The sequence below is a fragment of the Galendromus occidentalis genome, unplaced genomic scaffold (assembly GCF_000255335.2).
Source record: "Galendromus occidentalis unplaced genomic scaffold, Mocc_1.1 scf7180000077464, whole genome shotgun sequence".
Lineage (NCBI taxonomy): Eukaryota > Metazoa > Arthropoda > Arachnida > Mesostigmata > Phytoseiidae > Galendromus > Galendromus occidentalis.
Window position 1 is genome coordinate 202,033 of NW_003805452.1, and position 25,225 is coordinate 227,257.

Here is a 25,225-nt window from a genome sequence, read left to right on the forward strand (position 1 = left end):
CCTCAAACTTCGAGTCGACACCGCTGTCCCGACGACCATCGGGAGAAATTTACATGATTGAATTTATGTACAAGGGTCCTCATGCCATCTGGAGGTCGACATTTTTCCAATGTGTACGACAAATGAAGTCTCAGAGAGACGGTCTCAGAACCACAGACCGTCTTCCTCGTCATCATCATCATTCCTGCTCCCTGGTTCCTCTTGGGCGTCCTGTTGTTCTTCTTGATCCTCGTCACTCTCAGAGATCACTAGGTCGTTGTGTATGGCTTCCCCATTGTCCGAATCCATGGGATCGTCGTTCTGATTATCGTTGAGCCACGGCTGATTGGACTCATCTGTAATTCGAAATTCGACGCTCTCTGTGACGAAATAGAAATGTGTTTGGCACCGGTAAGTGGGCTTTCGGACCGATTCCGACACAGAAGGAGATCTTAACTGTAAGACGTCGGAACCAAAAGTTTAACTTACCGTTCGCGTCGTCGACCTGTTGAGATGTATCTTGGCCGTCGACCTCCATGAGCTGTCTTTCCTCTTGGACCTCCTCGGTCCGCTGGAACTGGAAGTTCCCCTGGAGCAAAAAGTCTGTGGGGTCGTAGTTCTCGTCGATTATCTCTTCGTCCTCTTGATTGGAGTTTTGTTGGAAACCACTCCTGGTCAACAGGACGCCCCGGTTTTCATCGTCGGAATAGTGAGATCCGTTGTCGTCTTGCTCTGACTGATCCGGGGAGTTGTCGGGACTGATTTGAAGGTCCGCACCCAAATTAGGATCATCGTCGTCTTGGCCGACATCTTCCACGTCAACCATTTCTTCCTCGCCTGAAGTTCAAGAGACGGGAGGTCATTTATGGAGCCCGGATAATTATATTATGGAGTTCTAGAAATAATTCTCTAGGAAAAAAATCGCTGCCCCAATCGATCCCAAGACTCACCTCGGGTGCCGTCCCCGGGACCGTAGGCTGCGAGCGAATCAGTTTCCGCTTCTTCGAGCGCACGGTTGATCGCACTCTCAAGATTCGAAATGTGATCGTCTTGGGCGTTGATTAGCTCGACAGCTGTGTCGAAGATCTCTTTGCCTTTCATGCTGAAGGCGGAGTCTTCTCCGTTGAACTGCACGCTGTTCGCGTACATGAGCTCAATGTCGGCTATGAACTCGCGTCTGGAGTGGTATTTGTGCGATTTGATGTTACTCATGACTGTGTCGAGATCGATCGGCTCCTTGATGACATCATAGTAGGCTTTCACCATCTTCTTATTCACAGGTTTGTGGAACGGCCACGATTCGGGAATGGCTTTGAGGCTGACAACTATGTTCTCAAAGATATAGCTCAGCGCAACTTGATCGTCATCGTCCAGGAGCGGGTTGATCGCTTTCTCTAGTCGCATGAGCGTGCTCTCCTGCAGGAGACGAAAAATTCATTATTAATCCTCACTTTTCATCGAAATTAAGGAATTCCACGGAGAAACAAGGAGCACTTTCGAGCGCGAACACCCGGGAGGAACCTACCCTTTCAGCGAACTTCTTGATGCACAACTCTAGCATATTCTTAGCGGATTGCGTCAATTGATGTTGGGCGCCATTGTACAGATTGCTGTTCTCAACAATCTGATTGACATCCACAAGAAATTCCTCTCTGGATTGGTAAGCGTGCTCGTGAACCTTCTCTCGCATCTTCTGCAGATCCATGGGCCGGGCGACGATCGTGTGATAATCAGGAACGGCTTTCGGATTCACCGGATGCGTGAACGGCTGAACGTCCGGTAAATCTCGCATATCGTTCAAGATATCTGTGAACAGCCATTTACGTGAGATTTTCTTTCTTTCGTGAGGCACTCGCTCCGGCGAAGGTGGGTCTTGAACGTGTAATGAATGAAAATCATGTAAATTCCTCAAGACAAGGGGATACTCACGCTCGAGGAGAGATGACAACGTGACGAGCGGATCTGTGCGTCTCCTGTTCGCGGACTGCGCCGGCTTGCGGAGATAGTCGCACTGTGTCGTGGATTCCATTCTGCTCCGCCGTTTCTTCATGTTCGGCAGCTTCAGCACGAGACTTTTTCGACGGAGTTCGTCCGCATGCTGGATGAGTGATTTCGACAGGACAACTCGAGTTTCGTCGACCTTGACGAGGTTATCCTCCTGGAGCAAGCTCGTGTTCTGATCTTCCTCCTCTTCGATTTCGGGTTCTTCTTCCTCCCGAGCGTCTTGGGGACTTCCGTCCTCTGCCAATGGGTCCTGATATTTGGGGCAAGCCTTATTCGTTCGCATATGTCCGACCATGCCACACGCTCCGCATTTGAGTTTCAGCTGAGGGGCATCTTTCTTGAACCGTTTCCGAGATGGGGTCAAAGGAGCATTCGGACCGAGCTTCTCACGCTCTTGGTTTCGCTTCAAGCGACGCAGCTGCTCCTGAATCCTGCGACGTTCCTTCCGCATCTCTTCTTTTTGGTTTTCGTCGAGTGACATCGCGAACTGTTTAATGAAGTCCTTGTCCTTCGTCTCGCGAATTCTGACGTAGGTGTCGATGATTGCTTGCTTACGAACAGTCTCTATACGGACGAATTCTTTGCCTTTGCTGTTTTTGAAGGTTCGGTAGATTTTGAGAATTTTCGGCGCGGTGTCCTTTTCGTCTTCTTTCTTGTCTTTGCCGAGCTTGCCCTTCTTGTCGTCTTCGCCGAGGATCAGCTTCTGCAGCTCTCGTCTTTCGGCTTCCTCCTTCTCGTGGCTCAGCTGGCTGGACGTCTTCTTGTTTGACAGCATCTTCTCAATATTTTTACCCATCTCCTCGATGTCTTCTTCGCTCTCTTCTTCGCCGACGCTGCTCTCCTCGTCCGAAGAGAGGACTTCGTGCGACGACAGGACTCTGTTCTGCAGGTCGAAGAGCCGCTGACATTCCTCCTTGTATCTGAAAGGAATACCAATGAGTCCCTCTGACCATCTCCGCCTGAATGTTCTTTCTAGTCGCTTCCCGAGTTCGGTGGGACCCCTGATGCTCACAACCACGGAAGTCTTGGACGAAAAGCGAGACTGACCTTTCCTGGTGCTCAGCGATCGAAAACCGGTTCCCTCTCGCGAATTTGCTCATTCCGTCCTCGCCAGCCTTGGCTTGTTCCGTGGACAGAGTCCTCACGACGTCAATCACTTCCCAACGCGTGAGCTTCTTGATTTCATCTTCGGGAACCGCGAACTTTCGCAAAAGATTCTTCGCATTTGAAAGTGATAACCGACGTAGATCGGCATCTGTCCCGGTAACAGTTTTCTTGACGGCTTCTTTACGTTCTTCGTCCTTTGACTGCACCGGTTTATTAGGAATGCGGACATACGAAAATCCTTCGCCACAGCCTGTCGGATCGGCTACTCCGGTGAGTTGGAGCAGACATTTGCCCTTCATGGCCTGGATGAAAGCTCTCGTCGTGTTCCACGGAGCTGTTTTCACCTGAAGATCAAGAGAGTGGAGAAATCAGAAATGTCCCGATCGCACGGCTCCGACGTACAAGCGCAGACCCTCCATCCTGCTCACCTCGTCGTCGATCTTGTTCTGAAGATCATCTTCATTTTCTTCATCGGCGGTGAACAGACTCTTCTCTCCGTATCCAGCGTCTTTCAATCTCTGCTCAGCCGCCAACATCGAATAATAACCACAGCATTGCTCCGGGCTGACCATTGCCCTTATTTCGTCTTCTGTCGGTAATCGGAAGTCGGGTTTGAGCACCCACCAATTGGAGTCCATCCCCGTCCGTTTGAAGTCAGCGCATAATTTTAGACGCTTTCGAATCGAGCTCTCTGAGTGATTCGGGAACGCTTTCCGGATGTCCTCCATCTTAATCCGCCTTGGATGATCGAAGGATTTCCAGAAGAGTCGATAAATGAAAACCTGGATTCGGAAAGGAATCTCAATAAATCGGCTCAGCGACGCCTCTAGAACAATCCAAGAATATCTCAGATCTCGCTCACCTGTAGGAAATCTCTTATGAAATTATTAGCGCGCTTGGAATTGGGGCCGGGCACTTCATAGAGCGGCAACTCCTGCCCCACTGTGAAAATGACGTCGACCTCGCGAACGTAGTAGTGCTGCCTCGTCCTGATGATGAGGAAATCGCTCATCGGCAATTGGTGCTCATACATCGGAGCTCTGAACAAATTGTTCTCGAACGCCGGCTGACATTTTCCAGGCGCAAGTTGACCTAGGAAAGGCGACGTGTGCGCGAGCGTCATCTCACCGAAATGTAACTCGGGCGTATTGTCCTTGCCGGGCTTTCGTTTGTAGTAGTTTTTGATCTTGGTTGCCATGCCGATCTGCATCACCAGAGGGGGATGCTCCTCGCTGTACTCGGTCAACACGAGGTCGCCGTCTTTGCCGGAGAGATCCTCAGGCGTACGCATGAAGAACATCTCTCCGCCACCGCTGGCCTGCCGCTCGGCGTCTCGCTCCTTCTGCTTTCGTTTGATGTTTTTCAATAACGAGATGACACCATGCGGTCCGGGAGTCGCCAACGGTCCGTGCGAAAATCGTTTCAGCGATGGTCGATGGATACTCCGGAGCTTCAGAGGACCCATATGAGTCGGGAAGAAGGGCTGTCGCAACTCGATCGCTGGTATCGAATGCTGGATGAGATTCCCACCGACGTTGGGCTTGAGGGCTGAGTCTTGGGCTTGGCGCGGGTTGTAGTATTCATCATTGGAAATGTTGTATGGATCCTGAAAGAATATTTAAACTTCAATGCACTCAACAGTTCCGAAATGGCAATATGTTTCGGTTTCGAATGAATCTCGCCCTATACACAAGTTTCGCTCGAACTCTACTCACTTTCTGGTCCTGTTCTTTGGCAGGCTGCGGGCTCTGTGGTTCGGGCTCTGCGATCACACCCGCTTTGCCCAGAAGGATCCTGGATTTTCTGAGAGGGTCTTTGTTGGGGTTCTTCTTCTCTTTGGTTTGCGTCTGGGGTTCGCGCATTTTCGCAGGATCGGGATCGTCGGGGACGCCTAGGATGATGTTCTCATCGTTTGGGTCCAGCGTAAGCATCTGGGGCGCCGGCACTTTCGTCATAGCCTGAGCGTCCCAGATAATTTCCTCCTCCCAGGGGGAGTAGACCAACTCCTCGTTTTCGACCGGGAAAATCGAATACCACGTCGTGTCTTCCGCAGACTTGACTCCCTTCGCTGCCGCAGCTTTCTGCAAGGCGGACTGCGCTATCTGGTGGGACTTCTGATTTGCGGCGGAGAACTGTCCATTCTTCTCAGGCTGGAGCGGTGTCAAAGTGGGCATGGGTGAGGGTTTGTGTTGTGAAAATGTCCTATTCTGAATCGAGGGTACCCATCCCGCTGCGTGGGCGCCCGTCTTCACCCCCGGCATATTCATCTTGTGCTTGAACTGAGGAAAGAGAAGCAGACGAGATTAACTTAAAGGAAAAAGTCCTGAAAGCGATAGAGCCATGAGCACAGGCCGAGCTCAGATGTAGGATATCGCATCGGAAAAACTCGGACCTCCTCAGCGTTCCAGATGATGTCGTCTTCCCAATGCAATTGAGTCACCATCAGGAAGGCATCTTCTGGCACGTCGTCCTCCCGTCTAGGAATTTCGTATTGCTTCAGATGAGGGTACTTCTCGACGTCTTGCCTCTCGTCCTCCGTGATCAGCTTGAAGCCGTAGTCCAGCGAGTCCCCATTCTCGTTGATAGCGAACATGTCGTACCTGTTAATGAATTTCCTTCATTTTCTGACAAAGGTGCGTTCGCATATAAAATCCGCATTCCTAGGGAAATTTTTTGTTACTCAAAAGAGACTTCCTCACCAGAGCTGTGCCGGCCCGAAACGGAAATCCGCTGCGACGGGCTGGCTCGAGTCCCCAGAAATTTTATCGTCGTCATCCTTACGATCCTTCTTGTCTTTCTCTTTGTCCTGGTTAGATTCCAAGGTCAGGGCTTCTGAAGTCTCCACCGCGTCCGGAGGAACATCCTCGAGGATGTCGAGATCAACATTACGTTTGTCCTGATCGATCGTAGCGTCTGCGAATTCGGGGAACGGAGTCTCGGATCTAATTCCAGCACCGTAATGAATTTTCGAACACCCCCAATAAATCTCGATATCCGCTGGAGACTCTTACGATCGTTCTTTGATGCGATATCTCACCTTCGTATTTGCGTTTCTTCTTCCGACGCTTCACTCCTCGCCATATCTGAGGAAGGCTGTTTGGTTTTCCAGGACCGAAAAGTTTCGAAAACCGCAAAACTTTCCCAGATTTGAAGTGAGGAAATAGTTGAGTAACGTCGACATTGCGATATTTTTCCGGCAGCATCAGAGCAAGCGGAGTGTGGATCTTCGAATCTTGCTGAGGACTTGACGAGCCGGGCTGAATTTCCTGAAGAGGCATTATGGGTTAGTTTCATGTCCACATTCCGTAACTCGGTCAAGAGGCACATCGCGAATTACTCTCTAGGGTGTCCAGTCCACAGGCGATTCATTGACGTTTGGGAATCACCGAGCGCACACTTCGCCCTACAGAACCACAAACATTCGATCGAGTGGAATGGAGTAGATGTCGTCAACCTTCCACCCTGTGAACTCGAATTCAATATTCTCTAAACTTGTTCCGTGGCGTAACACGTTTCCATGTTAACCTCCCGCAGGATGCTAGGTGTAGGATCACGCACCAAGTAATCATGCATAGACAAGAAGCCGGCATCCATGATTGCGGAGAGAACACATCGCACCGTTAAGACTCGAGGAGCCTACAGCTCAGAGGACGACGAAGTCACGACGCCTCGGTCCCTGGTCTGACTTTCATCAGAGTGCGAGGGACCCGCGCGGAGCGGCACATCTCTCCTGGAGCTCGTTCATCTAGCGAAACCTGAATTCCGAATTATCATGAATTGTACAGAGTCTTGGATCCGAGCGCACATCGATCCCCCTCACGCTGGCGAGGCTGCCGGTCATTTGAAACTAACGGTCGTTGTGACGGGCATCAGACTCATGATGCCCAAATCAGGGATGAATCTCGAGGAGTGATGTCTCCGAGAATGTCTGTTCCCATCAGGGAGCACCCGTAGATTCTCAACGTTACCTACTTGACTCAGTGAGCCAGGGTGAAGCTCGAGCGATCGTTGAGATCCTGCTAATTTCGACGGATAGCTGCACGTACAAGGAAAACGACCGTGTACTCCCGCGGAGCCAGGCGCATACTAGGGAATCGAAACTGGCTCGAAATACTCCATTTGAGAAGTATTTCGAATGCGATGCAAAACTTTCAGTAAGGGTGAGTTAACTTCGTCGCTGTGCGTCGCACGTGAGCTGCGCAGGATGCGAAAAGGAGGTGCGATTTTACGAGAATGAATTATTCCTAATCGGATCATCACTGCGGAGGATCTTGTCGGCGGAAAAACGGCATCGACGTACGAGAAGCTCAATACTCTATTATTTCTGTCGGAAGACAGGTGATCTCACAAACTCGTAGATCGATAGAACTACTGAGTTCCCATTATGAGGAGGACACCCTCCTTCCGGCGGAACCGGTTCGGACACGAATACAGAAGAATTTCTTGGAGGCGCGGGTCTTTGCTTGGTGGCTTCCCAGACTTCCCACCAGGTTACTTTAATTAGAAGAGCCTTTTCTCTTCCTCGAGCCTCGGGGCCGACCCCGGACTGGGAAAGCTATGAACAGCACATGAAGGGTATTGGCTCTCTCGGCTGGAGTTGTGCAGCACTTCGATACCTATTCATCGGTTTAGACGGGAAAACGAATTTTCGTGAGCCTTCACTTCAAACAACAAACAAATCAGGACGAATGGATGCGATAAGACGATCACGAGTCAATGAGTGGACACTCACCCGAACTTCCTGGGGCTTCGGTTCTAGATTGTCAAGCGGCGGCTTCATCTCGGCAGTGGATTGACCCTCCTGTTCTTCGGCGAGTTCCGTCTCGTCAGAGTAGTCAATCGCAGCCGCGTCTTTTTCTCCTGGAGTCAGTGAGGGAGAAATTAGATTTGAGCCGCAAGGAAGCGAACAGGAATCGACAGGAAGATCGACTAACCAATTTCGGGAAAATGCATCTTCCCGCTCAGTTTATCCCGCCAAACGACAATCTCACCTTGTTTGTAGTCGGTTTGTTGTTCGTCACTGCATTCTTCGGCGAGCTCACTGACGAGATTCCCCATGCCCAAATGACTGAGTTGATGGAGGCTCTTCCTCGTGGACTCATCGAAAATGTCATCTTCGAGGGCTCCCTCCGCATTGACATTACCGAAGAGCAGGTTGGTTAGGACTCCCGAGTTGTTCACTCCATCACCCTCGTCTTCGTCGGAGGACATATTAACTCAAGGTCCGGAGATCGAGCCGTTCGTAAAATTACCGAATCCGTGTGGAGACCTGGGATGCGTTCCCGATGTCGGTTTTGCACTGAAACTACACAGCCGAACGATCTTCGTTTTCGAACCCCGGCTCGGATACTACTCCGAGCTTCTGGCTCTTACGGACAAGAGTTCGCTGGAGTAATTGATTCCCCCTTGTCTGGGTCAAAGTCCGAGAGAAGTATCCGCTCTCGTTGCCGAGATCGCACTCATTCTTCGAACGTTCGGTAAGTTTGCGGGCTTTCGTCGAGAGGTCCGGTCTCCTGGCCACAATATCAACAAACCTCAGCTGTGTGGAGTGTGGAAGAGCGACCTCTCTCTCTGCCAGCAGCAGCCCGATCAGTCAGTGTCTGGGATTTGTTTTCGCGGGTATATTCGAAAACTCCCGAATCCTGGATGGAAGGTTATCCTCGAAGTTGATTCCGTTTGTAGGGGATGGATTTATCAGAGCCCCGCTGTTCGTGGAGATTCATTCAACGTTCGAACGAGATGCCGTCGTCGAGGCTAGCAGCAGGAGATCCCGTGGGAAAAATCCCCGGGGTGCCCGAGTCAGGGACTCAGGCGGTTTGTGGGCGTAGAACTACGTGAACACGGAACACGTACTTCCGTGAGTTCGAAGATCTGCGGAAGATTTTCGATACTACCCTCCGGTCGACGAGGGGTATCACGAGATTTCCTCTGGCCGTTGTTCAAAAGACGCTTTTTAGTTTGAGGGAGACGAGATCAAAGAACTCAACTGCGGGAACGGGATTCGGTCGGTAGCAACCTTCGAAGACTTCGGCTTTCCTAAACTCAGAAATGTTGACGAATGACATCAAAATCTACTTATTACTCAACCGACAAACTTCAATCGGATATACGGTCCGATATCTGCACCGAGTGCGGCGTCGTTTTCCGCTTGGCAACCCGCAATCCGGACGGCAACCGGTACGTGACCGCGTGCCACACGTCCTCGTGGAGGATATTAGGATTGAAAAACATCGAGACTATGCGTATGAAAGGTACATTAGATTCCATGACCATGTCCGCCCAGGAGAAACGCTGCTACATGATCTGCTCTCTCGATGAGATCTCATATTGCCGATCTCAAGGAACAATCATTGCATGTCCGATGGAGGATTTTTCGAGTATCGCGAGGCCGCGCATCCGCATCTAGACGATGATGGGGATGAATTAGTTGAAGACTAATAAAATGAGGTTCTTAATGGAATGTCGAAACCTTGGAATGATCATGATTCGGCATTGTAAGGATGGCTTCCCTTATCCTCCTTTTCGAGACCATCACTGGGCGGCGGCACTCAAAAAAGAGCTCTTCATTCTGGAATGATTTGTCCCAAGGCGATAGACACACGTTCATTCATTAACAATGCTGCGACAGGACGACAGCACCGTCTAAAAAGTTTATCGTTGGGTGAACCACTCCCTCCCAATCGTCCGCTAAGCCGTACGGCCCGCCGTGGCTAGATTCTCTTAGCACCACGTTGCGTCCTGCCTGATAGGTGATTTCCTGAGGACCACTTCGGTAGAAATGAACTACGACTTCTCGCCCTTGTTTGTTACGGGAATCTGCTTCGTATCGCTTGTCTGAACACTGTTCGTTTTCTTATGTCGGGATTATGGCTGACGATGTATTAGGGGCAACTCGTTCTTTTTTCTTCACGGAGTCCGGCATCCTTAGCTTGCTAGTCAGAAGGTTCTCCGCCGGTGTCCTTCCACGACCATTGACATCGACCAATGAGGGAAGGAAACGCATGAATGTAGTAGCCAAGGCTAGAATGAACGACGAGAGTCCATTCTCATTAGAGGAGATATGAAATGAAGAACGCGCGCACATCGTTTTCCGCTGTCATTATACAACCTCAACCGGAGGTGTTAGTTGTCTTCAGCATCGTCGCAGGGTGGAGGAAGGATTGAGGAAAGTTTCAACTATTAATTCAGCAAAAACTGAGGCGATCCTGAAGAAATAGATCCATCTCTAGCGGAGGAGAGATTCTCCGCCAAATATATATTAAAATCAGAAAGAGGGAATTTCTGGGTCCATCAATCGACATAGCGTTTCCAGAACAGTTGATTAGGACTAATCAAGGTATGCTGAGGGTTTCTTGCCCTCAGATTTTTCAGCCTCCGAGTCTTCGTTCCGACGTTCTGCGAGAACGAGCCTACTTCTTGGCCTGTATTTTATGAAATGATCAAGATAAGGGGGAAATTGACTAGCATAAAAGGTGCCTCATTCTCAGCCGGACATATTCAGCCATCACCATTTTCATTGTCAAACGCTCTGTTTCAGAGAAATAAGCTCGACAAGTTTGTTACACAGGTGACTCGCATAGAGAAAGTGCGTAAGCCTCTGAGAGACGACCCCAGCACATACGCATGCTATCTCCGAGATTCGAATTTTTTCGAGCTTCGGCCCCCCAATACTTCCCATTGAAGTTGGTACCCGTCACCGGGGGCTATAGCGTAGTTCTACGCTAAAAATCAAGGCACAGTCACGCCGTATACCGCTCCCCGGACTGGCGAGATGGATTACCTTCTTGAACTCAGGCATGACCATGGTCTCAGTCGAGGGATCGAATATTTACATGTTCTTCATTTAAAATGATCTAGACCAGTCTCATCATCAGATTGCCCGTGACCATTCTGAGAAGATGATGATTGTGAGCAACGATAACCGCGCTATTCCGTTTCGAGCACACCCGGCGAACATCTCTCCGATGTCGATTTTGTTCCCGGCGGCCCGTTTTCACTCCGAAAAAAATCATGGACTGATGCTTACTCTCAATGTCCGGCTCCAACGTATACGCAGCTATCAGGCGTAGCTAACCCGGGGGAACGAAATCCTGAACCGCGAGAAGGGTGTTGGAAGTTGGAACAAAGAATTTCCGGAAGGGATTTATTGCAAGAGAAAAACTGTTGATCATAACATCTGTGGTACGAAGTGCGTTCATTTGATGACGCATAGGCTGGGTTACGAAAATACGCGTTTTCGGATCCCGCGGGGAGGACTGCTCTCCCTCATCTGATGTTATTGTACCGAGCACGGGCTTTCCGCCAGCGCTCGCCTTTTTCATCGGTGCGGTTCGCATCTTCTGTGCCCAGACCTGCGCGCTCGTTCCTCATCTGAAAGACGAAGAGCTCTTGATCCAATATCTGAGCAGGAGCTTCCTCTGGCTAGAAGGGCGGGAGGCTGAGATAGAGCTCGCGATTCCCAGGTCTCACCTGAACAGCGACCGGCTCTGTTTCTCCTTGCTTGCTCTTCCCTAAACCTTCCCCCTCCTTCCAGCCCATTCCTTGTAGCATCTTGAAGCCACGATTTGTCTGCTCCACGGGTCTGGAAATCCGAGCAAGATTTAGTGAGCAAAATAATGTGCGCTCTCGACTCAGTACAGCCGGAAGAGGGGAAAATAATGGTATGGCATCGGGACGAGAAAAATTGCCAGCTGACTCAAGACGATCAGGTTACACATCTGTTCACGCGTACCTATGCAAATTGACTCTATGGGACTCGCCAACGCCTCACCACATGGCTAGTCAGACGAACGACCAATTCGGAAAGGATACTTTCGAAAATTGCGGATCACCCTCGGAGGAAGTTGGAAAAGAGCCGATAATTGGCAGATTTTCCTGGCTGGCACGCGGAGTCTGTGAAGGGTTGTCGGGTGGCCCCTAGTCGAAGTTTCTCAACGAAAAGTATCATTAGGCCACTTTTTAAACGAAAAGCGGACTTTTGTCCGGCGGACTTCCTAGTGGAAAACGGAGTGAGAAACGGACATGGCCGAAATCGAGCTTCCCTTAGTATAGCAGGCTATCCCAAGCTTCCCAAGTTGGACTGGGACAAGCTCTGTCATCGATCGGCTTTTCGTACACCGAGGAGGAGCGTTCTACTCCGGCGCTTCATAGATAGGTACCACCAGAAGCTCGTGACGAGGAACACGGAAGGACCGACGGAGCTCGTCCGCAGTCGCGAATTCTCGCTACAATGAATGTTTCTCAGCATGATTCCTATGGAGAGGAGACAGAAGGAAGAGATGCATATATCATGCTCGCTGTCTTAGAAATCCATTGTAATGGGTGTCATTGTGAAAAGCTTCTCCTGTATTCGGGAACCATCGGTTCATATCAAGGTACCGCCTCACGCATCGAAAGTCGTGATCGCTCAATCTGTCAACCGGAGAGCTGGATTCCTCGATGTGGAAAAGACGTGGAAATCCATAATAGACCAGCACGAAAGCGGACATTCTGCGGTTGCGAGCGGAAAGCGTACAAAAGGACATGTCCTCATATATCGGAGGTCTCATTGGAAGGATGGAAGGACTTATGTATGTTGCAGTCGTCGCCATGATGGAACTCCCTTAGATAGACCGAAAGCAAAACCCGCGCCGGGTCAGATGAGTACCGATTGCGGAAGGGAAGGGTAGCAGAACAATGCTTCATCCTCGAGGAGCTCATTCCGCGTTGCGCTCGAGGAACGATCGCTGACAAGTAGCAACGGGCGTTGCAGTAAATCAGACTCTACATAGTCGAAAGAGGAGTCGTAGGTTCCCCCCAACGGAGCAAATGATCCTGGTCATATCGAGGCCGAATCAAATAAGTCCGCTCGAAAGCCAGAGCGCACCTACGACGGACTGGAAAAGGCTCAGAAGTCCCAATGCGAACGATACTCTCGGCAGAACATCCTTCGACGAAGACCGATCCATGGTTTCCGCAGCTCTCCCTGATTAAAGGCTTTTTCATTATAGGGATGCCTTCCAGTCTCCAATCCCCAGGAGCAGTTCCGTCATGTTTCCCAAGGTGGCGACTAGCGCTGATCCCGTCAATACGGGATGGATTAGAAAGGCTGAATCACAGGTCTCGAGATCGTTTCTGCTGCGGTAGAGCGCGTTCATTCGCGATGCCAGCGGAGTTTCCCTCAACTGCTTGAAGTTGATTTGCATTGGTCCATAATGAATAATGAATTGATGCAGGAAACTCTCAAGGCTTCCGATGTGGGTTCTCATAGCCCCGAATCGCCTCGTTGACAACCAGCAGGATTGATGGGCATCAAACGGACAGCTGGATGCAGCGGATCGATACTCGACTCTACGCCGAGGGCTCCCGCGCCCGATCTCAGAACGAATCCCAAAAACTCTAGGGGGAATTCGGTCACTTCCCGCTCCCCTTTCCGATGACCGTGACTGAGGGAGAGGCGATCGAATGGCCTATGCGGTCGAGAATCTGTTTGTGCAGATCCGCAGACTCGACACAGCTGTTCGCATAGCCAAGTTGTGCTAGGGATCAGACTGAGAGTGAAATGACACGCTAGGACATTTTGATAATAATAAACTACTTCTGTATTTGTTCGTTTCATACTTTGAAAATACAATTCACCTAGACTCCTAAGTCTCTGAACTCAAGAGAGAATCAGATCTGTAAAAACAGCAACGCTCACAAGGAGCCCGACTTATCACCTATATATAAGCTAACACTTCGCTTGACTTAACAATCCCTCGAAGACATCTCAGACTTTAACGCCTAGGAACTTTCTCGTCCTTAGATTGTTCAGGTCAACAGCTCTGTAACAATAATCGCGGGCTCTTCGGGAGCTTCGAGACGAGCGACTCGAGATCACCCGCTGCCAGAAATCGACTTCTGAGTATACGTGTACTTCTTGGAGGAGCTCGGCGCAGCGACGATGTAGAAGAGTACTGGCTCGTCTAGATCCGGCATACGGTATAAAGAGCAATTCAATCCCGAGAATTTGTATCATCGTTAAAGTTCGTTTGCGATTTCCGCCGCGATCATCGGAACCTCGCGGCGAATCCATTGGACAAGCCTTGAACGGTTGAGGAGTTTAGCCGTCGATGCTCTTGTCTCGCATTCGTGAGTCGAGATAAGAATGTGTCCAGGCCACACTTGCGCCACCCTTCATCTAACGTCGCTCCCTTTCTTCCGCTCTCGTAGCCCCCGTGTCGCAACAGTGTAGAATTAAGGAAATACATAGCATCGCAAGTCTATTGCCAGCCTCACCAATATCAGCTTTCACTCAACGACAGCACGACAACTTTGAACTATGATCGTTGTTGCTTAGGCTTCATCGACTTGCAATTATTGACTAGAATCAATAGTTCGCCCTGGAACCCATATCTAGAGTATCTTCTTGAAGACGCCGTCGCGAATGCTGTGGATCATCGCAAGCAGATATTGCTCGTATAGCCGTTCCGAAAAGAATGGAGGGAAAGGAAGAACTCCTTCCATGAAGCCGATGTGTCCACCTCGGGCCGTGACGAGGAAAGCGAGGTTTTCGTTTTCCTCTGGAATCTGCAATGGCAGTGCGTTGTGCGGTTGGAACATGTCGTCCGCGGCACAGAAACACAGCGTAGGCACTTTGATATTGTGGATTTTGTTTATGAGCTTCGCTTCGTCGTAATAGTGGTCCACGGATTGGAATCCAAACATCTTCGACGTGAACCTCTCGTCAAACTCTTTTATTGTTGTGGATTTCTTCACTTCCTCGAGATCACATTTCTCTTGAAACTCTTTGAACTTATCCTTGTGGGGCTCCACAGTCAACCAGAGCGTGTGAGCGAGGTGTCGGTTCAGGAGTCTGTTCAAACCCGGCAACTCCATCGAGTAGACAGCTTCGCTGATGTTGAAAACCGATGAAACCAGAATAGCGGCGTCGCACAGCGCGTTTTCGCGCGAACGGCACAGGTACTGTCCGAGAATCACACCCCCGAGCGAAATTCCACACGCAACAATCATCGAATTAGGATATCGGTTCTTGATGTGAGTCAGAGCGAGATCCATGTCGTCATGACTGACAGCGCAGTATGTTCTGGGAGTCTTCAAATCGACACCTCCTCGGCCGCGGTTATTCAGCACCGCAACTCGACAGCCATGTTTGGCCGCCGAGGGTATAATTGACTTGATGTATTCCGTCTGAGAATGACCGGTCAGACCGGCCATGAAAAAAGCGATTGGCGCGTCTTGAGGCAAGTCCGACGGGAGCCAGTCTAGTGCCAGCACGCCGCCGTCCGGTGTTTCCAACAAGTCTCTCTGGTACTTGATGTTGGGTAGAAGGCCCCGGATGAAATTCGAAAGCGCTGTCTGACTGTGCGTTCCGAAGCACCACGGCGTCGGATAGAACTTCTCGTTCAGTATTGGAACCATCGTTTCAAGGACTTGCCGGAACTTCCCCGGCTTACAGTAGAATTCCGGTTTCTTGGCGACCGAAGTGAGGTAGTAATATAGGAAGGCGATTCCCATGCTCATGATGAAGGCGATTCGGGGATTGGATTGGTAGAAAAACGTTGTAGACTCGAGTATCCATCCCGAGAGCGTGTTGGTCGTATAATCGTCGGCCATGGCTCACCGCCGTCACCGAGAGATGCGGTCACTCACACCAGACGAGTCCTGTGATTCTGCCGGTGCAGATCACGCTTCGCGTCACGTCGTCCACCCTCGAAGCAGGCAGATCGTGGTGACAGAACGGTCTCCGTAACCTCGGAGGGTACACGCGCAGTTGGCTCCTTGGAGACGGCGTGCACAGGACGACACGGTGTAGAGAACAACTTCCGAGGGCTTGTCCGCCACTCGAGCAACTCTGCTGCTAGCAGCGAGGCAACACCAGAACCACCGCGTACAGCCGATTGGCGAAAGTAAGGGTAAAACGGAAAGGGTAGTAAGACGACACACTTCGCGACTGTGCGGGACCAAGCGCCGTCGCTAGGAGAACTCCACAGATCCCATGAGGGTGCGCGAGCAGTGCCGAGACTCTCGACCCGGGTAGCGTCTCGTCACAGCTTTGCCTCCATGAGTCAAGGGCAGTCGTACGAAAAACATCGACTGATCATGCTGAATCAGAATCGGAGACGACGGCAACTCCACCTTTTGGGCCGGGAGGTGAGGACAGCATTCAGGACCACACTGAGAATTCGTTCGTGTCGAATATCGCATCGGCAAGATTCGACTCGCTGCGATGCTCATCATCTCGTCTCCGAGTGACATATCCCCGATCGCGATAAAACTGAAAAGCTGTCATTCAATCCACCGGATGTAGATGATGCTTGAGAGAAAACATGACCATTCAAGAGGACCGTCCTTGACTCGAACAGTTCCCGACTGCCGGTATCTTGAGAATGATACCCGAATTTCCTTCGACGGAATCTTCCTCGACGCAGGTTCAGTCTCTCGAGAAAATGCTTAATAGGAGCATATCATGGATGGAACTCCCATGTCCCTCAGAGGTCATGGCTTTCGAGGAGAAGCTCCTCCTTTATCCCATGGATCGAGCCACATGCTGAGGCTCATATTAAGATCTTCTAAGATGCGTACACCTCGCGGCATTCCCTCTAATTCCTGGAAATTTTCAGGGGACTTCTCGAAGCCCAAGCTCGGAGCGCCAAGACACGCATTCAACCGTTCGCGTCGAGTGAAGACGACGTGACCACCTATCGTGTCGTGTGCCACACTTTGCGACCCTCAAACTCTTTAGCGAGTGTGGTCGGCTTCGACAGGAAATGTCCGAAATATTCGGGTGCTCCGTATCACGGAGAATCGATGATCACTGGACATTTGCCGGACCATGGGACACCTTGATAGGAATCAGGAGAGAAACTCCGGTCATTGGAGCCGCCTCTTTCTGAACATACAGGATGGGTCCTTCACTGTCCTTCACGCCTTGCAGCTTCGGGAACGGTGATCGGAGAACTCACAGTCTGACCGTTGTGTGTGAACATCGAATTATTCGATGACGTCGCCAAAGGGTACAGTGAGTGGGCGGTCAACACCGGCGGCGTGAGTCTGTGCTTGCCGAGCTCGGGATACCCGCCCCATCTCCGAAATTTGGACTGAGAGCTCACCCCGCTCAATTCTGAGAATGGATTCACTCACATGTTCACGTCAGAAGGTGCTGCATCTCTCTCATGCGGAAAGTCCGATCCCACTTTGGTTCGACGTTCGCCTGCTCGATCCGCGTACTGTTGCGAGTCTAAACGAGGCTCGGCGTATGCATCGTCAACGAGTCCATACTGCTTTTTCAAATCTTTGAGATTTTTCCGGCGTTGGGCCTCGCTATTCACAGATTTTGCCGCGGGATTCGAGATGGGAGCATCTACGGGTTTTGGAAAAGTTTAGCGTCTCGATCAAGGCAAGAATATTGGTATCGACATCTCGAGCAGCTCAGAAACTCGGGAGATCGACTTACCTTCTTCAGCTCTTCTCTGCAGAAGACCCGGCTCACAGTTACCGCAGGTTTCGCCGTTATCGTGGACGTGAGCTTCCAGCAAGGTGGCTTCCCCGAACTCGAAACGATCCATATGCACCAGATCATGAATGTCTCCCTGGGGGGGAAACTCCTTCGATCAGCCGGCCGCGGGTCCAGCGATATGAACCCCTCTCTCCAGATGCTTTCCAATATCACCCCGACTAGTTTTACTTGCCTTCTTGATCGCTTTCCCATTCACTCGTGTACCGTTGTTGCCATCCAGCTGCTCCAGCTTGTATTGTTGAGAATCGGCTTCGAAATAAATGTTACAATGTCGTTTACCGATTCCTTGGTCAGGAACGCAGAGATCACTTTTGAGCGGAGCGCCCAGAATCCCCCCGGGGAATGGGATGATTTGTACAGAGTTGATTTGAAGTTTCTGAGACTTTTTTACAACGAAGCGTATGCATGGAGGGTACGAGGTGGTAATTTCTGTGAAATATGGGCAGATCATCAGTTATCCACATACGCCCCTCAGATATGTGAATCTGTGAGCCCTTTGTGTCTCCAAGAATCAAGGGCTTGCGCACGAAATGCTACGTAGACGGGGACCTCGAACTTACTGGGCCCTTCGTCTTCACTGAGGATAGCCATCTCTATGGATTCGTCTTCTGATAGGAGTTCGCCCTCATCGAGACTATGAGATCGTCTCCTCTTTCTAGAGCTACTCCTGCGTCTGTCTTCCCTAGAAAGGCTTCGGTCACGATCTTTACGGCTTCTGGAGCTGCTGCGTTTTTGTCTCGAGCGACTCCTCCTCCTGCGACGTTCCTAAAGAGCAACAACAAGGCCATGTGAATCATTGTCGCTTCGAGAAACTTGCTTCCCTCCCGCTGACGAAGAATCTCGCATAGATGATCAAGAGCCTCAGCCGGGTGCGATGTCTTCACAACGCTAGAATGACGAACTTTCACTCAGAACCGGAGCTAGATTTCAAGACGTAAAATATTAATTTTCCATCGACACGGCCATATATCGGTATACATCGGCAAGTGTCGGTATATTAGCTCATAAGACTACATTTCATGATAATTCGTATGTATCTCGGGGTTTTTGCAAGCTGTGAGATCTCTCGGTGAGCCATGAGACGATAGGCTCTTTCTCCTCGTCCAGAAGTCCTATCGATAGCTGCTCACCCTGTCCCTGCTCCTCGATCGACTCCTCGATCGTCGTCTTCGTCGATCTCGCGAACGACTCCTTCGCCGACGGTCTTTGTCTTTCGAAAGCGTAGGTGGGTCCACCACAGTGTAACTCTGCGTATCTTCCTCGTATTTGAAGTAGGTCCCAGTTGTGGGTTGGAAGAATAACTTGGTTTTCTGGAAGAAGACATTGTGGTTTGCTCGGACTTCGAGGTGCATCCGAGCGAAGCCTGGCAGGCATTCGCGACTCGACAGATCAGAGGCGAATAGTTTTCCTTACTGGGTCCCAGTAGTAGCCGGTGGATTGCGAGAAATACATGTGGTATTGCTCGTTGTATACATAATCATTGTTCGCTCCTCCGGGACACACGTCTTGCGCGGCTTGCGTCAGCATATCGCCCACGGTCATCTGTCGGGGAGGAATCGCTAAGAACGCTTGGAATAAATCATCTGATCCAGGATTGTGATCTGGGATCGTGATCGAGGCAGCGAAATGTAGGGAAAACCTGCCTGGGATCCCTGTGGAGGCAAGAAATCCGTCGATTGCTGGGCCTCAGTCTGCGTTCCGGCATCTGACGCTCCTCGTTTCCCATTTCGACCATTCGAATGCATCTCTCCATCCTCGTCGTCTTCTGCGTGACATTGACAGCCACACGAGCCTCCGATGAGAGAGTGCTCCAGGCGGAAGCCGCCCGCTCGTTTCAGGTCCGAGAGTATTGTCTTTATCTCCTGTGAATCAGTTCTGGCGTTTGCATGGATTTTCTTCAGAAGCAGAACACGAACACGGTAGCGAAAGATCCGACTGCATTTGCAATGCTCCGACTATTGAAAATCACCTTCGTGTATTGTTTCATCCGGTTTTCGTAGACTAGAGCCATCCCGCACATGCTCTTGAGCAATTCGCTGTTTTTCGAAAATGTCTGAATGAATGTGTCACCCGCAATTTTGCTCTCTAGGTGCGACAATTTCGAGATGTACTCCTCCTGAACTTGACCCGTGCTGTCTGGCATTTTCCCTGAAATATTGAAGGGCCGGGTGGAGATCCATCGCGTCTCTTCAAGTCATTGTGATGAGGGAATTCAATCATCAAGGCAGCCTCGGCAAGGACTCTTGCATCGCGGAGTTTCCCCATAATGGTTCTGTAGAGACAGCATCGAACGGAATTGGACTCCAACGATTAGCCTCGAACTTTTTCCGTATATTACCTGTCAGAGTGAGATGAATATCTCCTTCCTCGGATCAAACTTTGTTTTTTCTCATTCAGCCAGTGCCGTCCTGCCGAGAGTTCCGCTTGGTTGAAGAGAATCCGTGACGCAATTCGATCACCTGATCACTGAGGAACGTTGTCGCCTCGATTCATCCCTCGAAGTAGAAGTCTCCGAGTTTTTCTTCAAGCAATAACATCGGCGGTCTTCAACAACAGAACACACGCACCTGGGATCGATCCGACGGGAGGAGAAGAGCGGACTTCTCTCAGCGGCAACGAGGTATTGGATAAGATACCGTTCGAAGAACGGGTTTGCTACTCAGAGAAAGCTCTGTCCCACGAAACGGAGGGAAAGAAGTTTTCAAATCGAGATCGGTGTAAATCGGTAGGTGGAGACAAGCACGTTGATGATCTTTGCCTGGCGCGGTTCAGAACGCTCAGCCGATGCGCTGGGATGCCAACTGATTCGGATCGCAAGCAACGACGTCCGAAAAATCTTTTCCGTTGGGGACCAAGAGAATGACGAGGCCCAATAATCCTCCCCTGGGTCGGGGTCGGCGCAAGTTCCAACATTTCATCCGTTGGCTCTGTGACCAAGAACTCCGTCGAGGCTTCGATCGAGAGAGCAAACGACTACTCGGACGAATAAGGAAAGTAGGACAATTTTCATGGAGTCTCTGCGTGGAAGCATCGTTTGACGCCACTCTGTGCGGCCTCCATCGTTCTCCGCGTTTTCCTCGGGAACTTGATTCACCAATGCGTCAGAAATCATAGCGTGTTTGCGAGCTGAAAGCTAGGGACAAGGAGACGAACTTTTTGGTTTCTGAACTGATAGTTATTGCATTGTAGGTTTGCTGCATGGAGGTACCTTTCACTCCTCCAGGACCGTTCCAGAATACCTAGAGACTATACCGAGATACTAACGCTTCGCTCAGACCCATCGATTTATCACAAGTCGTAAGCCTTGTCCTCACTATGGAACCTTGGATGGGGCTCGCTGTGTCACTGTGGGTGCGATTCCCAGTCATTCCCCCGCGGAGATGTCCAGTATCTATAGTCTGGTATCAGGCTGGTTCGAACCCCCATATAATCTAAGATCGCGCCAATTTCTTCCCGATGGCGGAGATCGATCACCATAGGTTAGGGACTGAAATCTCCTTCCACAAGGCCATGATTGTATGTATGGGTATTTCATAGAGGCTCCGCGAGAGGAATGGCGGATCCAGAGTTTCCTGAGAGGGGAAGGGGGTTGGGGATAGATGTCTTTTTGATGGTTGTACGGGCGATGCATTACATGGTAGAAGAACACGACGAGCGGTGCAGAGCAATCGTGTCCTGAAATGGTTTTGCTGATGGATGTCAGGAAATTGAATAGATACGATCGCAAATTGAAGGAAGGGCATCGCTTTCTGCAAATTCATAATCGAGGCATTTATTCAGGCCATATACAGGATTTTAATTCAACAGCCAATCGCTGCTTACCTAGAAGATCACAGAATTCACCACACGGCCAATGCAAGTTTACTGATCAGAGGGAACCATCCCAAGAACGTCTTGAGGGTTCACCATTCGATGTTCATCTCTTATCGGGTTCGAAATCAATAAAGATCCCTGTTGAGAGAGGCTACTCAAACTTCCGAGTTTACCAATTGAAATCGGGTTCTTCGTGGGCGAGGCACGAACATGAGCCGTTATCGGTTTGACGGCTTTCAGTTGCGTTAGTTCTTTGGTGAGAACGCTCGTAGCTGTCGTGGCGGCCGCATGAGTCACAGTCTGACACGGTTCTAGAACCGGACTCGTTTTCACACCATGTGTCGACTGACGACTGGGTTTCAGCACGCGAGGTCTGCCCGGTCCTCTTTTATTCGTCGAGTTGTGGAAGAAATAGGAGAAACTGTCTTCGTCGATACTGCGTTCCCGTTTCCGGTTTTTCCGAGGTGCAGAGACCGGCGTCCCGTCGGTTCGCGCAGAAGCCACGGCGGCTTGACTGCTGTTCACCGGTTCGGTTTTCCGTTCGTGAGCACCTCTCGGCGGTATGGGCGACATTGGGGTACAATTGATGTTGACGAGAACTTGGGAGAGGAAAGTGTAAAGCTCTTCGACGATGCAACGGTCGACCATTGCTTGCGTCAATCCCCACATCCTGCGGTGTTTGTTGCTCATGTGGAGATTTGCATCAGCTCCGCCGACCACAACTACTCCGGTCTCGCATTTCATGTACCCCCGGAAATCCTCGAGGTCGTCCAGAGAGCATGACCTATCGAACTGTCCAACGCAGAAGAGGACCGGCGTCCTTGAATCCAGGATTGGGTCGTCAAGCTGCTTGGGACCGAGCAAACCTGCCATTGGGGAACCCATACACACGACGCCAGACACTGACTCGATCAGCGACGTATGGATTGCAACAAGCGCCCCGCTATTCCATCCAATCAGAACGATCGGTCTTCCAGGCAGTTGCAGCTTGACCTCGCAGACTTTGTTCTTCACCACGCCGATCGTGACTTCGAGCTGCTTCGCTACGGTCAGATGGGGTTCGTTTACGATCGGGATGGGTATCGCGATCAATTTTCCGAGATGGGCTAGATGATTATACCAGAACTTTATTCGAGGGAAATTAGGGTTTTGGGTGAGACCGCTCGGCACCACGATGAACACCGGTGGACCGGGCAATTTCTTCGGCCGATTCACACAAAGTAGAGGAGCTATCGGATCCCAGGGTCTTTTGAGAAGAGCCAGCAGCGAATCCACGGCTATCGACTGTTTGAATGTGCCGCCGGAGCAACGGGTGAAAAGCTTCGAGATCAGCGTGGGGATTTTCGAGTTCAGCGTCTGCAGAATCTCGACGTATATCGCACAATAGCTCACGGGTAGATTTTCGATTATCGTCGAGTGCAGCCACTGCAAAAGAACCTGATCCCACATGGTATCGGCGAAGAGTTGCCTCACTCGCCGAGCGGCTTTATCGAGGGACGTCCTCCGTGATATGAATCCAGATGTCTGTCCTGATTGGCTCTCGAAGCAATATCTCGCGATTTTCTCCTGATCGAGAATTTCATACATTCGATCGAACGCGGAACTTTGAGCTCGCGTCCAATTTTCCCTCGAGACTCGATCTTCATCCCAAATTTCGTCCGGGATGCACTTCTGTTGCGTCCGAACGTGTCGTTCGACTTCGTCGATCATATTCTTACATTTGGACTGATCGTAGAAAACTGGCTGGGGCTTGTTGCTGACGGACTCCACATCGACGAGGACCATCGAGTTCTTCCGGTTCCGAGATTCATGGAACTGCTCCTTCGTGACAAATAGAAGGACTGCGGGACGCGCGTGCACGGAGACGGGATGCGAGTTCCACGATCGAGCGTACGCATGATCCAAGGCGACTATGTCCGCCTCCTGGTATTGCTGAGCGGAAGACTCCTCTCCGAGTAGGGACCACAGGAAATTTTTCGACATTCTCGAGCGATCTGTAAGAGAATTTCCCCTGTTACTCGTGAGACTATGAGCAGAGCTCCGGAGGAGGGGGAACTACGTTTTCCTATGAGCCATAAATATTGAATGTCTCCGCAGCAGCATGTTAGCTTAGCCGCACGCTTCATGCATTCGCGGCTCTTCGCACGACGCACGACCACTCATCGGCGACGCAGCTCGGCACGATCGCTGATCGACTATTCGTGCGGTATAGAAACGCAGGCTCTCCAACCCTTTAAATAAAATAGGTACATTCCGCCCAGGGACGTGCCGGCGGGAACGTTGTACTATGTTCCTAGCCCCCTTGACAACCCCAGAGAGAGCTTCGCCCAGACTTGTCTCCCGCTGGCCGCTGGCAAGCCCTGTTCGAACGCTTGGCCCAGACGACACGTCTTCCAGACTGTGAACAAATCGAAAACACAGACAAATTCTCGATCTCCCCACCCGGATACCATCATCAAGGGGAAGCACGAGCTAGTGTCGGAGCAGAAACAAAATGAGTCGTTGATCCTAATCATATGCGAAGCCCTCATGAATGTCAGCAACGATGGCTTAAGGCGCAATACTTCGGAAATGATCCTCTCTATCAAGATCAGATTCGGATCGGAGAACACCCGAGGGCACGCTCGGAGAACGACGCGTCACTCCTGTCCGTGTCCCAATCTCGTTTCGAGACTCAATACCACCGCCTGTGAAGCTAGGTGTTCACATACCCAGAGTCACGTTGTCACTGATCTTCGCAGATGCCGCGCGAGCTCAAGCGCTTCGATGGAAATGGTATCTTCGGGATCGGATCTGCGTCGAAAGAAGTCTGGTCAGTCAGTCCTCCTGCAGGTCCGAAAGAACTTCATCGCCGATCACGGGAGCAGGATCCAGACTCGTCATTAGTCAGTAGCGAGAGACGTTTGGCCAAAGTCCGCCGAAACTCACCGGATCAGCCACCTTAATCGGTTTCAGGTATTCCTCGTTTCCATCGGGAGACGTCACAAGTCACAAGCAATCGCTTTCACATGAAATAACGGTGAACTCTGTTTCTGTTGATGAAAAACATGAATTTCGAAGTCACTGACTCTCGAGGGATGATTAGGGTGACGATCATGATCTTTGCGTCGAAACTCGCATGGGCCCGAGAAGAACGAGGAAGGAGACGCACACACAAACAATCGAGCAAGCGTCCATCTCATTGGCTCGCGGTTCAGCGGGTTGTTTACAAACACTCGATCGGCGAAACAACTGCAGCACCACCACGCGTCGGTCTGCTAAGAGCAAGCAGTGAGTTTTTCCGAGCTCCGAATTCTCTTCATTCGCAGTCGAATCCGCGACATATCTTGTAGGAGACTTATTCTTATCCTCGGGTCACGCTCTGTTTCTTGGGACGATCGCTCGACGGCGGTACGATCAGTGAAACCTCACGCCGAGGTAAGTCAAGCCATTCGATGCAGTGCGTCCGACGTACATTCGCGGGGAAAACTCGCTATTCATAGGGAGCAGTACGAGGCCCGAGCTGGGTCTCTCCTGGAAGCCAGCTCAGGCGTACCTAGTATCATGATTTAATGGGGTATTTTTTTTTCTAATATACCGTCGATCGTTCTGTGCCCGAGAGGGGAGCGAGCGATTTGTTCGCTCAACGGAGGCTTTTGACATCCGCATGAGGGCGATCTGATACCGCTTGGGATCCAAGTCCGGAGCTTCTTAGCATAATTCGAGGCTCCAAGATTGTCGCTACCCCATTCCGTGCTCGGTGCGATGGAATTCGAATTGTCGTCTTTCCGCCTGATGATGAACTGTAGACAGATTCGTCTGCAAAACGAAACTACCCATCTGTCA

General features: G+C 50.8%; 4 protein-coding genes across 4 annotated transcripts; all 4 read right to left on the bottom strand.

Moving 5' to 3' along the window:
* Window positions 1-144: 144 nt before the first annotated feature.
* Taf1 (TATA-box binding protein associated factor 1) lies at window positions 145-8,301 on the bottom strand. The gene is made up of 14 exons (XM_029111726.1): window positions 8,082-8,301; window positions 7,823-7,950; window positions 6,128-6,356; window positions 5,790-6,003; window positions 5,483-5,690; window positions 4,806-5,369; window positions 3,953-4,696; window positions 3,519-3,872; window positions 3,031-3,434; window positions 1,909-2,903; window positions 1,505-1,785; window positions 930-1,395; window positions 469-816; window positions 145-335 (listed from the first exon to the last, which is right to left on the bottom strand). Exons 1-14 carry the CDS (start codon window positions 8,299-8,301, stop codon window positions 145-147), a joined length of 5,346 nt encoding a protein of 1,781 aa, XP_028967559.1.
* A 2,938-nt stretch (window positions 8,302-11,239) lies between these two features.
* On the bottom strand, window positions 11,240-20,104 carry LOC100904765 (angiogenic factor with G patch and FHA domains 1). The gene is made up of 11 exons (XM_029111747.1): window positions 19,926-20,104; window positions 19,557-19,735; window positions 19,231-19,449; window positions 19,001-19,129; window positions 18,718-18,897; window positions 18,148-18,352; window positions 17,760-18,016; window positions 17,525-17,660; window positions 17,212-17,431; window positions 11,560-11,671; window positions 11,240-11,460 (listed from the first exon to the last, which is right to left on the bottom strand). Exons 2-11 carry the CDS (start codon window positions 19,728-19,730, stop codon window positions 11,356-11,358), a joined length of 1,737 nt encoding a protein of 578 aa, XP_028967580.1. The 5' UTR covers window positions 19,731-19,735; window positions 19,926-20,104; the 3' UTR covers window positions 11,240-11,355.
* LOC100897984 (phospholipase ABHD3) lies at window positions 14,128-15,853 on the bottom strand. Its single transcript, XM_018639934.1, has 2 exons — window positions 14,347-15,853; window positions 14,128-14,152 (listed from the first exon to the last, which is right to left on the bottom strand). Exon 1 carries the CDS (start codon window positions 15,682-15,684, stop codon window positions 14,464-14,466), a length of 1,221 nt encoding a protein of 406 aa, XP_018495450.1. The 5' UTR covers window positions 15,685-15,853; the 3' UTR covers window positions 14,128-14,152; window positions 14,347-14,463.
* Window positions 20,105-21,425: 1,321 nt separating the features above from the next.
* On the bottom strand, window positions 21,426-24,508 carry Rcd1 (Reduction in Cnn dots 1). Its single transcript, XM_003744334.2, has 3 exons — window positions 24,329-24,508; window positions 24,112-24,193; window positions 21,426-23,394 (listed from the first exon to the last, which is right to left on the bottom strand). Exon 3 carries the CDS (start codon window positions 23,381-23,383, stop codon window positions 21,449-21,451), a length of 1,935 nt encoding a protein of 644 aa, XP_003744382.1. The 5' UTR covers window positions 23,384-23,394; window positions 24,112-24,193; window positions 24,329-24,508; the 3' UTR covers window positions 21,426-21,448.
* Between the last annotated feature and the right edge of the window lie 717 nt (window positions 24,509-25,225).

Coding starts and splice junctions, on each gene's coding strand:
- Taf1 (XM_029111726.1), bottom strand. CDS start 8,301: ATGTCCTCCGACGAAGACGAGGGTGATGGAGTGAACAACTCGGGAGTC. Junction 1,786..1,908: donor GTTGTCATCTCTCCTCGAGC/GTGAGTATCCCC, acceptor GGCTGTTCACAG/ATATCTTGAACGATATGCGA. Junction 817..929: donor TCCCGGGGACGGCACCCGAG/GTGAGTCTTGGG, acceptor CTTGAACTTCAG/GCGAGGAAGAAATGGTTGAC.
- LOC100897984 (XM_018639934.1), bottom strand. CDS start 15,684: ATGGCCGACGATTATACGACCAACACGCTCTCGGGATGGATACTCGAG.
- Rcd1 (XM_003744334.2), bottom strand. CDS start 23,383: ATGTCGAAAAATTTCCTGTGGTCCCTACTCGGAGAGGAGTCTTCCGCT.
- LOC100904765 (XM_029111747.1), bottom strand. CDS start 19,730: ATGCCAGACAGCACGGGTCAAGTTCAGGAGGAGTACATCTCGAAATTG. Junction 17,661..17,759: donor ATGGGAAAGCGATCAAGAAG/GCAAGTAAAACT, acceptor TTTCCCCCCCAG/GGAGACATTCATGATCTGGT. Junction 17,432..17,524: donor GCAGAGAAGAGCTGAAGAAG/GTAAGTCGATCT, acceptor CAAAACCCGTAG/ATGCTCCCATCTCGAATCCC.